Source organism: Misgurnus anguillicaudatus, chromosome 15, assembly GCF_027580225.2.
Source record: "Misgurnus anguillicaudatus chromosome 15, ASM2758022v2, whole genome shotgun sequence".
NCBI classification, from domain to species: Eukaryota; Metazoa; Chordata; class Actinopteri; order Cypriniformes; family Cobitidae; genus Misgurnus; species Misgurnus anguillicaudatus.
In genome coordinates, this window is record NC_073351.2 from 23,642,176 (window position 1) to 23,656,513 (window position 14,338).

At 38.6% G+C, this 14,338-nt stretch overlaps 1 protein-coding gene across 2 annotated transcripts in view; it reads left to right on the forward strand.

Moving 5' to 3' along the window:
• megf11 (multiple EGF-like-domains 11) overlaps positions 1–14,338 on the forward strand; it is a 155,222-nt gene that overhangs the window by 105,640 nt on the left and 35,244 nt on the right. For both annotated transcript variants that reach the window (XM_055174098.2, XM_055174099.2), the window contains exons 12-14: positions 4,339–4,459; positions 8,707–8,870; positions 9,775–9,877. In XM_055174098.2, the coding sequence (XP_055030073.2) occupies positions 4,339–4,459; positions 8,707–8,870; positions 9,775–9,877 (388 nt within the window). The remainder of the gene's footprint in view (positions 1–4,338; positions 4,460–8,706; positions 8,871–9,774; positions 9,878–14,338) is intronic.

A 14,338-nucleotide genomic window follows, 5' to 3' on the forward strand; every position in this document is an offset into this window, starting at 1 on the left:
ATGGTTGAAAGCAAGATGCGGTGTTGGCCATCAAAGCTCTAATACATACTTTTCTGAGGGACTGATATTTATAGGGGTGCAAAAGGAATATTTGCTTGTGCTGCGGGTACTGGAGAAGATCCCGGTGGGTAGATGTGGGACCGAAGGTGCTGGAAGTGTGTTCTCCAAAGACTATCACGGCACTTCACTATAGTGCAGAGATACTAGTAGGCTTTCTGGTAAAAAAATTTTTTTGTCGTTTTCATTACAATAGTGGCCAAAAATGAGGGGGGGGGGTTGAGAGGGATTTGTACAATACAGTATTTGCTTTTAATGCCCCCACGGGTTGGATTAAACTGTCAAAATATGTACAAAACACTAAATGTTTAGGGTATTTATTGGAATAGATTAATTAATAATTTTGCAGAAAGGCAAACCACAGCGAATTAGGCAATCTGTTTATTTTCAATTATACAAAAATCCATAGGAAAATAAAAGATCACAGGTAATAAAGCATGCATTGACTATAGTTTTATATGTTATTAACTGCCTTTTTTTGAAAAGTTGCCCGCCAGCATGTTTTGTGATTTTCACAAAATGCCTTTCAGGAAAATTTTCTTCTAAAAACATACAATGTAAAAAAATGCATCATTGTACTTAAATGTTTAAGTTTAAACAACTTGAATTAATAAGTGATTTCGACTTTTTTGAGTAGTGAAGAGTTGCTTTAAATTAAAAAATATGAGTTGAATGGGTTGAAGTAATTACAACTTTATTTATTTATTTATAGCAACTTCTAACAAGTAAAAAAGTTAAAATTACTTATTAAATCAAGTTGTTTAAACTTAAACATTTACAACAATGCATTTTTACAGTGTATACATACAAATTTATCAAATGAAAGAACAGAACCTCTGCTTTCAAACAATCAATAAACAAACAAACAAAAACGGAGGAAAACGTACTCATCTATGTTTTTTCTCTGCTTATAAACTCTTAAATATGGGTATTTTTCTTTAAAAATAAAAAAGTTTTTTAGCAAAAAGCTGAAAATATTGAATTTTTGTGAAGAAATTTTGTTAGAGATCAGATTCAGAACGATTATCAAAACACAGAGTTTAAAATTAGTAAAAAAAAGTTGCTTTAGTTTTTTAATAAACTGAGAAAATGTGCCATCTAGTGAATAATCGTGGTATTACAGATTAACATTAAAACTTATCAAGTTTTTTTCATGAAAATGTTTTCTCTTAATTGACGAGATAACTCGAGATAACTCGTCAATGACGGGGTAAAAGTTAAAATTTGTTGATTCTCATTTATGACCCTGGATCACAAAACCAGTCATAAGGGTCAATTGTTTGCAGTACATATTTGGAAAAGCAGAATAAATAAGCTTTCCGTTGATGTATGGTTTGTTAGGATCAATATGTGGCTGAGATATAACTATTTGAAAATCTGGAATCTGGTTTCAAAAAATTCTAAATATTGAGAAAATGTAAAGTTGTCCAAATGAATTTGGCAGTCATTGTCCCTAGGCTATGTCTTTATAAACTTTGTACGTGTGTTCTGTGTAATATTTTGTCAAGGCTACTTAAATTCTTCTCCAACCTGAGCTTCAGTTTATACACATTTTCATAAATTGTTTTAAGAAAGAGTAAACATATCAATTTTTCAAAGTTCAACATCACTTTTGGCGACTGTATATTAATTACTGCAGTGGTTCTTAAACTGGGGGCCGTGGCCCGCTGGGGGCCCTGAGATGGTGCCAGGGGGCCCCAGTTTTTATAAAATAAGTTAATTTATCATAAGGACAATGAGACAAACAGACCCAGTTCTGGTAAATGTGAAAGTCGGCACACCTCTGACCCACCGGCAGACCTTCAACGTGATGCCCAGCTGATGCATGACCAACGACCACCGGCAGAACCCGCTTAACCTCCGCCTAATCTCCTTAATCGTTTCAATGTATATATAAATATATCTCCCAAGGGTTTTTCCCTCCTATGACTTTTTTTTACTTCCCCGGCTGAGCCTGGGTTTTTTTTTCTCCTAGGGGGTTTTTCAACCCGGGGAGGCAGCCCTCTTGGGCTTAACTTAGCACCCTCTTCTTTACGTTACATTAGCAATACGCACGCTTATAATGTTGATTTATAGCCGCATCAAATTTAGCTGCTTGTGCTATCGTGTATTATGTTGTGCTATCTGTCGTTTTTCTGTGCTTTACACTGCTTCTATTAATGTAAAGCTGCTTTGAAACAATCACCAATTGTGAAAAGCGCTATATAAATAAAATTGAATTGAATTGAATTGAATTGAATTGAATTGAATTGAATTGAATTTAATTGAATTGAATTGAATTGAATTGAATTGAATTGAATTGAATTGAATTGAATTGAATTGAATAAATTCTGTGTAAAATTCTGTAAAATAATGCTATTAACCAACTACATTGAAAAATGTAATATGTTTTGTTTAATTAAAATGTTAAGTTTTACAATGTTTAATGTCATACATTTTCTTTGTTGGGGGGCCACAAAAGGATTTACCCTATTCAATGGGGGCCACATGCTGAAAAAGTTTGAGAACCACTGAATTACTGTATATTAATTAATAAACAATTATTATATATTATAATAAACAATTATATTTCATAATGTTTTTTATTTTGATGTAGTCTTGAAAGCATGCTGTGTTTTGCCGTCATAAGAGGGAATAAAATCCCTTGAATATGAATTCTTGCAGACTAATATCACACCTCTTAATGAAAAATTTACTTTTAACCATCAGCTCAGGTGGCCTACAGGTCCATGTACTAACATTATAAGTGGGTTTAAAAATGCATAACCTCTAAACACACGACTACTTTAACCTGCTTTTAAAAGAGTTCAGTCACACAGTTGAGAGAGTGAGTGTTCTCATGTCAGTGTAATCTAGAGCGTTTGCGGGACTCACCAAATCCCCGTGGTCAGTCGTGAGCCAAAGACTCCTTGCTCGTTCACCAGGTTTGTTAAAAAGTGGAACCAACTAACTTTCTCGCCCCATACGCTGCTGCTTGTGCCGATAGTTTTAAGTCTATTTTTCCCATGGAACTGAACTGCCATTGTTAGCAGTCTGTTTGCTGTCACTTTTGAGCGGAACAAAGATAACCGCACATAGATTGATAAAAAATTAATCCACAGATGTAAGCTTTTCATGTGGGGAGAAGATGGACGAGCGAGGCAGATGGAGAGAGGTAGAATATTTGAAATGGGGAATACAATAGGGAAGAGAGAATAGAAAAAAGAGAGCACACACAGGAAAGAAAAGAGTAGGAGTACGAGAAAATATTGGAAATGATTGTATCAAAGTAAGAAGAGGGAGAGATGGAGATAAATGATGACAGATTGAAAGCGAGAGAGAGAGTGGAAACAAAAAAAAAATGTATAGAGAGAGTGAGTAAGTCGGTATCTCTTTAAGCCCCTGTGGTGTCCTGTGGCATATCTTATCTTGTCTCCCGCTCAGGCCCAGTTCCAGATGATAATGAGAGCGGGTCCTTTGCTGCTCAATCCCCGGCACTTGGGAAAGGGGGGCAGGAGCTACCCACCGCACTACCATTACCCCTCTAATTGGGAGTCTAAATCATTTTGTCAGCTGTCAGTCACAGCCAGGGATGAGGCAAGGAGATACCGGTGATGGCGGCATAGGGATATAGGCACCTCTCTTGCTGATCCTGGTATAGTATAGAGATTGTGATGGTGTTGTTTGGCTGGGGAACAGGATTTTAAAGCCTGGTGTCTGTCAGTCATCATGCACAGGAGTGAAGTAGTTAGTAGGGGTATGGAGGGAGGTGCTGAGGGCCAGGGGCTGTCTGCTCATTAATGCAGCTGGGGGAAAGCGGGTGTTTAGCACAGAGCTCTGAGCGTCCTCTGGCACTCTCTGCAAGGACGCAAGCTACACACGGACGTCAGATTTAGGGCGATTAAAATGTGATCTGATCCTGATGCTCTCTGCCTTTTGGGGTACAATGAGACTACCTTTAAATCTTATCTGAACTAATATGCTTTGAACTACAATGCCAACATTATATGCCAAACCTGAATAAACTGCATAAAATTAATGATAAAAAATAAATTCGTGATGTGCCATCAGTTGTGGTCTTGACCGGTCTTTAAATAAAATTCCGAGTCCTCTTTGTCTGAGGCCAAGACGAGACCTTTAAGTGGTCTTGAGACGGTCAACACTAGTACCTAGTATTACTAAGAAATTAAACTTTAAATAATTATCTAATGGAAGCATGAGTAGTGCTAATCTGTGCATATATATAGTTCAATATATATTTAATGTATGAATTAACAGTTCCTGTTTGTGTGTCATTGTTAGGGAGATGACTGTTCCCAGACCTGTCCACCTGGACTATATGGTACTAACTGCACTTCCGTCTGCCATTGCCACAACCAGGCATCCTGTTCCCCAATCGACGGCTCCTGCATCTGTAAAGAAGGTATAATCTTTTCTTACTCTCATCCTTCTTTGTCCTGAAACCCCCAATAAAATTAAAAGTAGAGTTATGTGGCTTTTAAGCCTTGTCTATTGGTTTAATATCCTAAATGTTAATAAAATGCACATTTAGCAGATATATGCAATTAAAGGTGCAATGTGTAAATTTAAAGGAACAGTATGTAAGAAATCATTTTCATTTCAAATACTTATATCACTGACAACAGTGGTCTGGCCAGGATATTGTCATTTAAAAAGTGGAGTTGCAGCCCTCAACTGATGTTTATGTTGTCATTTTGTGTATTGGCCACCAGTTGGGTGATTGCACTACCAGTTTTAGCCACAAGTTTTGTTATTGCAATACCAGTTTTGGCCACAATCCTACATACTGTTCCTTTAAGGAGGATCTATTATGCAATATAATATGATATACATAAGGGCTTGACATTAAAGGACAAGTTTGGTATTTTACAGTTAAAGCCCTGTTTTCAGATTGTTTATACTGAAATAGAACGGTTTTGACTGAAATTTGGACATATGGTGCTGGCTTGAGAATTTCCGGGTGTTTCTTGTATCACCTCCCACCTCTAGAATGGGTTTATAGGTGCACAGGAACAATCCTTCCTAAAATGCATTAAACTTTCACTTACAAAGACGTGAAACTCACCGAGTGGTCAGGGGTGTTCACTAATATGCTCACACAAAAATCACTGCAAAAGACGCATTCCAACAGGTTTTATCGTAATTTTGTCCAACTTCATTGACTTGTATTAGATGTGCTGTGAGGTACGGTATTACTCCGCACCAGGACTTTTTTGTATTCTTGCAATTGGCAAAGGCGGATTATCGGCACCAACTGGACTGGAGTGTCTATTATTCAAGCTCTCAGCGGAAGAATATACGGGTGTGAGGAGTTTGGAAAAATAGGTCCACCAGTTTACAACGAATGCTAAAACACCTGTTGGAAAGCATCTTTTGCAGTATCAGTGAACACCCCTGACCACTCGGTGAGTTTCACGTCTTTGTAAACGAAAGTTTAATGCATTTTAGGAAGGATTATTCCAGTGCAACTATACACCCATTGTAGAGGTGGAAGGGGAAACAACAATCACCCGAAAATTCTCGGGGCAGCCGCATATGTCGAAATTTCAGTCAAAACCGTTCTATTTCATCACAAACAATCTGAAAACAGGGCTTTAAGTGTAAAATACCGAACTTGCCCTTTAACACTCGCCAAATGCGGGTATACTTCGGCTGTGGCGGGTAAGACAGCCAATCCCACTAGCCGCTTTGGCAGGTTGAATATAATTTTTTAATTGTAGTTTTCTTAAAAGTTTTGCGAAATGATAAACAATGCGACACTGGGAAACTACAACTCCCATGAGCAATCTGCACCCAGTGCAACGCACAGAGACCGCGCGCGATCAGCGGAGCCTTGCGGACCAAAGCACCACCTTCCAGAGAGCGCGCGAGAGCTGATGGATTTGCGAATGCACAAGAGGACGCAGTCTGAGCGCATATTGAAGAGATATAAATTGCGTGCACACTCTCAGGGCAAGAGCGGGGAGAAATTCAGCGCATATACCTGAATGCACACAAAATCAAAGGAAACCCTCGCGCGAAGAGATTCGCGCATCATTTTAATGTAGGCTACTTTGTGCCACAATAATGCCCTCTCGACATTTGTCATTAAAAGTCTTAAATCACTTTTAACAGAAACCATGATCAAGCTTTAAAAATACAATCTGCATAAACGAGTTGACAGTAAAATTCATGTACATTTCTTGACAGTATTTACTGCTGTTGTTAATAAATATTTAAAGTGGTTGTCGAGGGGTTTTGTGTTTATCTTTTCAGTTAATCTTCTACACCCCTGTTCTACTTTTAATATATTCATTCAAAGTTAATATATTTATGCCTTACTAGCATGTTTTTCATGCACCTAAATATATGATATGATCTACTGATATACCTGGTATATACCAGCTAATAAATGTTGTCTTAATTTGGGTGGTCAGACTGCATTTGAAATTCAATCTGCATCTAATTTAGCTAAAACAAGTAAATTTGCTCGAATTAAAGGATGGCAAAGTCAAGTTTAATCATATAAAATTTATTTTACCAGCAACAAAATTGTGGCCAGTGAAAATGCTGAGTGGCTAGTAACTTTGGAAAACAACTAGCCACTTTGGCTGGTGAGCAAAAAAGATAATGTCAAGCCCTGTAAATAACTATGTTTTCAGTGGTGTATAAAGAGCTTATTGAATCGTTCTGTTTTTATTACTTTAGAATGAGCCATTTTTATCTACATACCGTACATCGCGGGTCCCCTTACATGGAAGTCGCCATTTTTTGCTGCCATGTTTCTACAGTTGCTCTTAACGGACAAACTGCTCTATGCAGCGGGTTTCGTCACTGTTTTCTTAAACGATGATATGTATGTCCTGTGGTGGCTACTGTTCCTTCTTTATGTGCTTCGAAAGGGAGGGGTGAGCGATGGAGTGAGGCATTGGTTCCAATTTACAACCTCGCTGCTAGATGGCGCAAAAATCCACATAATGAACCTTTAAAATGTACAGTCTTGTGGCCAGATTTACTAACAGCTTGCGCTAGTGCAAACCATCATTTTGTCATTAAATAACGATGTCAGGATTTACTAAAGACGGGTAGTGGATAATTAGTGCTGAAAAAGTGTGGTCTAGTTATTTTTGCGACTGACTTTATTGCATATGCATTTCTAGGAGTTTCCCTTTCCGGCGCAAAATTTTTGGGAGGAGATTATTTAAATGACTCGATTTACTAATGTTTGCGCATGTGTTATGACTTGTATTTGCACCATTATTTAACGCCGAAAAAAAGCATGTCTTAAATTACTTTGCGCTTGAAATGGCTGCAATTATTGCAAAAAAAGAGGCATCACAGAGAGCATAGAACACGTGATACAATGCAGAGAAATATATCATTCAAAAATATTGTTTGCCAAACCATGTTATTTTTTATTTGCTGAAGTAAATAAAAGAGGAGTCACTAGGAGAAGTCACACAATATCAGCTGTTTTAAAACTTCTTCTAAACCTTAATTTTTTTCCGTTTACCATGGCTTTGTTTGCTGGGATTACACACCCCAAATTTTCTGCTATGATGTCCATGGGGCTGAACTCAAGATCAGCTTTGCTTATATGTGACCCTGAACTAATTTGCGCTGCGCTTAGTCGATTGCGTTGGTCATTATGGAAATCAGCTGTTGCACCTTTGTTATTTAATTGACCTTTTTTTAGTAAATAACCTACAGATATTACCACTCCCATCGGCACTTTCTTGGAATTGCGCTCTCATGCTAATTTGCCCCGTTTAGTAAATCTGGCCCTTACTATTCTAAAAAATGGAGATGGAGAAAAGATTGATGACTCATCATGCATTTTTCTCATTGTAAGCCAATCAAATGCTTAAAAAAAGAGAACGTTTATCCACTAAATACCAAATACAGCCAAATTTTGGGACATTTTAGACCAAGTTCAAAACTTCTGCTCTTGCATACATATAGTACTTTTATACGTTTAATACTTTTAAAAATAACACCTAGACATCAGGGACTCCCAACAATGAGATAATTTCCCTATCCGTTCTCCATTTGAATATCTGTCAATTTGATAAACGCTATCTTTCCGTATCAGTGAATCCCAACTCCTGTCTCATACACAAAGACCCACAGCACTTTCTTAGACGTATGGGTTATTTTAACTGTAAAAGTCTTAAAATGCAGAGTGAATCCACAAGAGTATACAGCATTTGGCTGACCGCAGCTAACCACACCTTTGGGACGAACCTCACGTTGCATAAACATGGACTTGTCCTGAAAGACCTACACCGTCATTCGTTCAGGTTTCTTCAGCAATGAAGAAGCTCATTAGAGACACTACTTCCTAACCTCATCCCATTCATAATGCAGTACCCCAGTGTACTACATAACTTCTCTGCCTATGCCTCTCTGCTCTTATGGTGACCTCAAACCATACATATATTCCACTCATTGACTGCTTTGCAGTGTGAGGTGCTGGAGACCCGAATCCTTTGGCTCCTCTACCAATGACCTTACTTCCCCCTCTTCTTACCCCATTAATAGGACCACAACCTAAAACATTTCGATTTTTGCTGAATTATCCTGAATAGAAATTAAATGAAATGTTTCTGGTAGTGCATGCACACTAAGTAGACAATTGAACAAATGTCTGTACTCAACTTTCTGTGACAGGTTGGCAGGGTGTAGACTGCTCAATCCTTTGCTCCAGTGGCACTTGGGGTTTAAGCTGTAACCAGACTTGTCTGTGTACCAACGGTGCGGCTTGTGACCCAGTGGATGGCTCATGTACCTGTTCTTCAGGTTGGAGAGGGGAACGATGCCAACAGCCCTGCCCTGTGAGTTTATTCCAAGGATTAATTTATATGGGTGATTCTCGCGAAATTAGACTTATGAGGTGTCATGAAACATTTTGTTAAAAAAAGTAAATGCAAAGTAATAGTATTAAAATAAGAAGCATAGTTACAAACATCTCTTCATGTATTATTTTGCACATGATTTCAAATGACATCAAACAAACCAATTTTGTTGATTTTTATTTCAAATTTAAGGGGAAAATTCTCATTACCGCAACGTGTCCATGACTGGATTTGGGTTCTTTGACATGGAAATATTTATAATTAAAATATCACATGATGAGAAACATGTGATATTTGGTGATCATTGGTAAATGTAGAAACAATAATAAGAAATATAAATGTCTCCAAGAAAAATTTTCTCATCCTCCGCCACAATTTTCAATCATTGTTTAAGCCCTCAATGAACTGACATTTAAAATAAAATATGTGTTGGAAGGGACATAATTGACTGTGACACCCAAGATGGCTACCAGGTAAGCAGTTCTTATTTTTTCTCTCCAGATAAAAGTTAAAATTTTGTTTGCCATAGACAACTTTTTGGTTCTCATTACCGAAACATGAGTTTGTAAATGCATATATTTAATGTAATATCATGTTGCGGTAATGATCATTTTTATAAGGATAATCTAAAAAATTTAAATAATTCTATAGGAAATATTTTTTAAATCCTCTTAAAATGGTTATAGTAAGTTCAGACCTTAATCTTATATGTGCAAAAAATGGCTTCAAGGGCTTTTTAAAAATTCTGATGCTGGACACTTTCTAAATCTGGATTTTGTGAGAATCACCCATATGTCTGTCAGCCAGGAGACAAAAAACTGTCCATTTGATTTTATAACTATACATCATACTCTATATCATGTGTGTGTGCGGATATATTTAGGATGGCACATACGGGCTGGAGTGTCGGGAACGCTGTGACTGTAACCACGCTGATGGATGTGACCCTGTGAGCGGCTTCTGTCGCTGTCTGCCGGGATGGACGGGTTAGTTGCAGACAAGTGACCTCATCACACTGATGTACAGTATGTTAACTTGACGTGTTGCTGTACTTCATTTGGTACAGTATTAGGTCAAGTGTGCAAATACATGGGTTTGATCCCAGGGGAGTCACATACTCATAAAATGTGTACCTTGGAAATGCACTGTAAGTTGCTTTTGTAAGTGTAATAGTAAAAAAGGCCAATAGCTGCAAGCACTGAGCCTACACAGTAACTTTTATGCATAAATGAAATGAAATGGCATAAAAAATCAACTCTCTTCTAAATCATACAAGAAATTGTTGAATTTCCTTCTTCCATAGGGAAATGTGTGACTTGTGGAATAATTATGTGATGTAATTATGAATACGTACAGTATATGAAATCTCATTTTAATAGGAAAGCAATAACAATTTTTGCTCATCTTAATGCTATATGTTGCATTCAATTTATATAAATACAATGTTTATTTCTCAAAGGACCACAATACCTCCAAACCATTTTTGCACAAGACATGCAAACGCCACATTAAAATAGTTCACTTTTGAGAAGTTTAAACATCCAGCCTGAAGGCAGATAATATGAGATATCTCAACCATAAAGCATTTATTGAGCCTGTTGATGAACATGTTACCTAATTAGATTGCACTGACCCAGAATCAGTCGTTCTGCCGCTTGCACTCACATCTTTCACACTGCGCTTACACCTTCTGTTACATCGGTCTCAGCACTGTGTGTCAGTGCGAGAGACTGAAGCGTCAGACATGTTTGAATACCACAGAAGGGCCCTGTTGACACGTTCTCGAGCATTACAGTAACAGCCAAAGTGTTATAAAACAAGAAAACAGAAAGCGATGGAACGGTTCGGGTCAGTAGGTATGGTTTCGCCTGCAGGCCCACAAGTGCTTTCTTCGTTGAGGTCTCAAATTTTCTCTGTGTGCTCTCGGAAATCGTGTAGCTTTCATTATCTGCAAGAAGAAGCCAGCAATGCAGAAATCTCACGCTCTGTATCTGCCCAGGTCTCTACCATCTGCTAAGCCTAATGGAGTCACCAGGGTGCAAATAGGCCTCAGAGACAGTGAGCATCTAAACAAAAAGACTATGCAGAGAGTGATTTATGGGACTTTTGCGAGAGACAAGAGTTACAGACTTACAAAGTGCATACATTGGTGTAATGTCAGTCTATGATAGAAGAGCAACTTTGACTGAAATAACCACTCGTTACAACCGAAGTATGCAGCAAAGCATTTGTGAAGCCACAACACGCACAACCTTGAGGCGGATGGGCTACAACAGCAGTAGACCCCTACGGGTACCACTCATCTCCACTATAAATAGGAAAAAGAGGCTACAATTTGCACGAGCTCACCGTAATTGGACAGTTGAAGACTGAAAAAATGTTGCCTGGTCTGATGAGTCTCGATTTCTGTTGAGACATATTCAAATGGGAGAGTTAGAATTTGTCGTAAACAGATTGAGAACATGTATCCATCATGTCTTGTTACCACTCTGCAGGCTGATGGTGGTGTTATGGTGTGGGGGATGTTTTCTTGGCACACTTTAGGGCCCTTAGTGCCAATTGGTCATCGTTTAAGTGCCATGGCCTACCTGAGCATTGTTTCTGACCATATCCATCCCTTTATGACCACCATGTACCCATCCTCTGATGGCTACTTCCAGCAGGATAAATAATCTGGTGGATGACACACAGCCCATCATATTGCTCAGTTTGTCTGTCGTGTGTTCACCTCAGACATTCACTTAACCCTGCTGTGCGCATCAGAAAGTTTTTACGAAGGCAGATGAAGTTGAGGGTTCACGCAATTGACGTCTTTCCATTTGAATCGCGCTCTGGCGAGATTTGCGCCCACCTCTGCAAGCCAGCCAGGGCTTGATTAACTAAACCGGGCACGATCAGAGAGCGATTACACTAGTCAAATGAACCAGGCTTTGGGGGTCAAACCCACTCATGGAGATACAGTATAATTTTAAGGCTGCTCATTCAGAATTGACATTTAAAGAATGTGAAAAGATAAAGAAATGAATCTCAGGTGGAAGGCTTTTCAGATACAAGAGGATAACTAAAGAACAGAGAAGGAAGACATGCCAGAGGATAGACAAGCCAAAAGCGATTTATCAAAGAAAGACAGGAGTATGTGACAGAAGTTAAATGGTCACTTTAAATAAAACTGTCTAATAGACTGAATGAGGGACATAATGACAGGAAGATCAATGGAGCGAATATGCAAACATTGAGAAACAACACTGGCAGCTTCAGGAGCTCCCAAAAGAGTTAAGGAGGATTGTGAGTGCCCTTCAGAAACATGCTGGCATCCGTGTGCCCGTGTGTCCACTTAACACTCTAAGTGCGGTGGGAATCGATGTATATGATGGTACTTGTTGGTCTCTCATTAATTGGCTGCCGGTCCCCGTGGCAGTTCTCTTCTAGAAAAAGTGTCATATGCAAAGAGGTTTTTATTCGCTCTGTGAGTTTTTTACTCGCTCTCTAAAGTCCCTCTGTTTGTTAGGCTTTCAGGGCGCTTTTTTATTCTAATTCATTGCTGACAATAAAGGAAGTGCAGGACTTTTTTTTCTGTCCAGCCCAGCAAAAGCTCAAACTGGCTCGCCTCTCCCTTGATGTACATTGGGTGGGCATGTTTTAATCTGCCCCCCAAATCTCTGCCACCACTCTGTTCTGCCACAGTGGTAGTACAGGTATGATTCCTGTCCCTAGAGTTTAAACCTGGACTAATTCAAAGCCATGGGACTAATGCTGTTTTAATGGGCCATGCCAGTCACTGAGAGAAGTCTCTGTCAAAGGAAATTGCAAATGAGGTTTCTGAGCTGAGTTGAAAGAGCGCTCTGAATCTGTGAGTATGTGTCTATTTTATGTGTGTGTGTGTGTGTGTGTGTGTGTGTGTGTGTGTGTGTGTGCGTGCGTGTGTGCGTGCGTGTGTGCGTGCGTGTGCTTGTCATTTTTCCTATATGTGCCATTAAAGCTTGCTTATTGAGTGTTGAAAATAAAGATGCTAATTTATTAATGCACTAATCCACCTGAGACCCTGCATTACAGTTATTTTACCAAGAATGACACAAAGGGGGAAAACTGTGGTAAAACAACTGTAATGCAACTGCCTGTTGCCTTACTGCTTTTATAAAATAACACCATTAGTATTAATATGTCTGCCTATGAAATCCAGGCATCTAAAGTGTCTAATAATGTTATTAGGAGCATCCATTGATTTTAATCTTTGACATGGCCTTACTCAGTCAACATTAGGTGCCGTAGAAGGAAAATTGTATTTACCTATAGATGAATAATAAGAGTTCTGTACATGCTAATGACATATCATGAGCCTCAAACTCGATTTTTCCTGCGTCTTATGTAAACCTTGTGCATGCAAAAGACTGGAAAACAGGCCAATCTCAACATAATAACGACTGTGACGTTACACTCGTGATGTATGTTTAGAACATTAAATTATACATTAAATAAACTTATTCCCCACCAGCCTTTTTTAAAGTTGCCTCCCAGCATTTTTGTTATTCTCACAAAAGTTTCACAAAATGCCTTCCAGGAAATTTTTCTTCTATAAATATATTACCATACAAATATATCAAATGAAAGAACAGACCCTCTGCTTTCAAACAAACAAGACGGGAAAACATGTTTTATCCTATCTTTATTTGTTTTCTTTTTATAACCTCTTAAATATGGGTAGGTTTCTTCCAAAATACAAAATTTTGAGCAAAAAGATGAAATAATTGCATTTTTGTAAACAAATTTTGTTAGAGATCAGATTAAGAATGAAGACCAAAACAAACACAGAGTTTAAAATGTTGTTAGTTCCCATTTAGTCTGTCACTACGACGTGACGTCTCCGTTCCCTTCCTTCAGGGAAGGAGGGTTACATACGTAACCGAGACGTTTTTGCTTCAGTTTTTTATAAATTGGGTAATATTATCCATCTAGTGGATAATAGCGGAATTACAGATTATCGTAAAAACTCGCCAGGAAAGCGTCATTGGCAGGGAAATGTTTTCTCTCATTTGACGAAAAAACTCGTCAATGACCGGGAAGGAGTTAAAGGCAGAATAGGCAGGAATTATCTAAGGATGGCTTTTAGTACTCACTAATAAGGCAGTGTTTTGCATGGAAGAGTTTCCGTGATGAAAGCATTGTTGACTCTGATGAGGACTACACTCCGGAAACAATACCGCTACCGCATCGTCGACTCGAGGAAAAGCCACGCGATATTTACTCTCGTTTGATTTCTTCGTTTATTCCTTTGTTTGCCTTCGCTGACTGGATATGCAGGTACTGTGAGTTCTGATTGCACTTTCTCTGCCATACTTTTGCTCTTCCTAGAGTGCCTCGTGCACGTTCAAATCAATTGGCTGTGCGCATGTCTGGGCAGATCCCATAGCAACAGGGGTGGTGCCATGATCTTGAGAGAGAGTGATAGT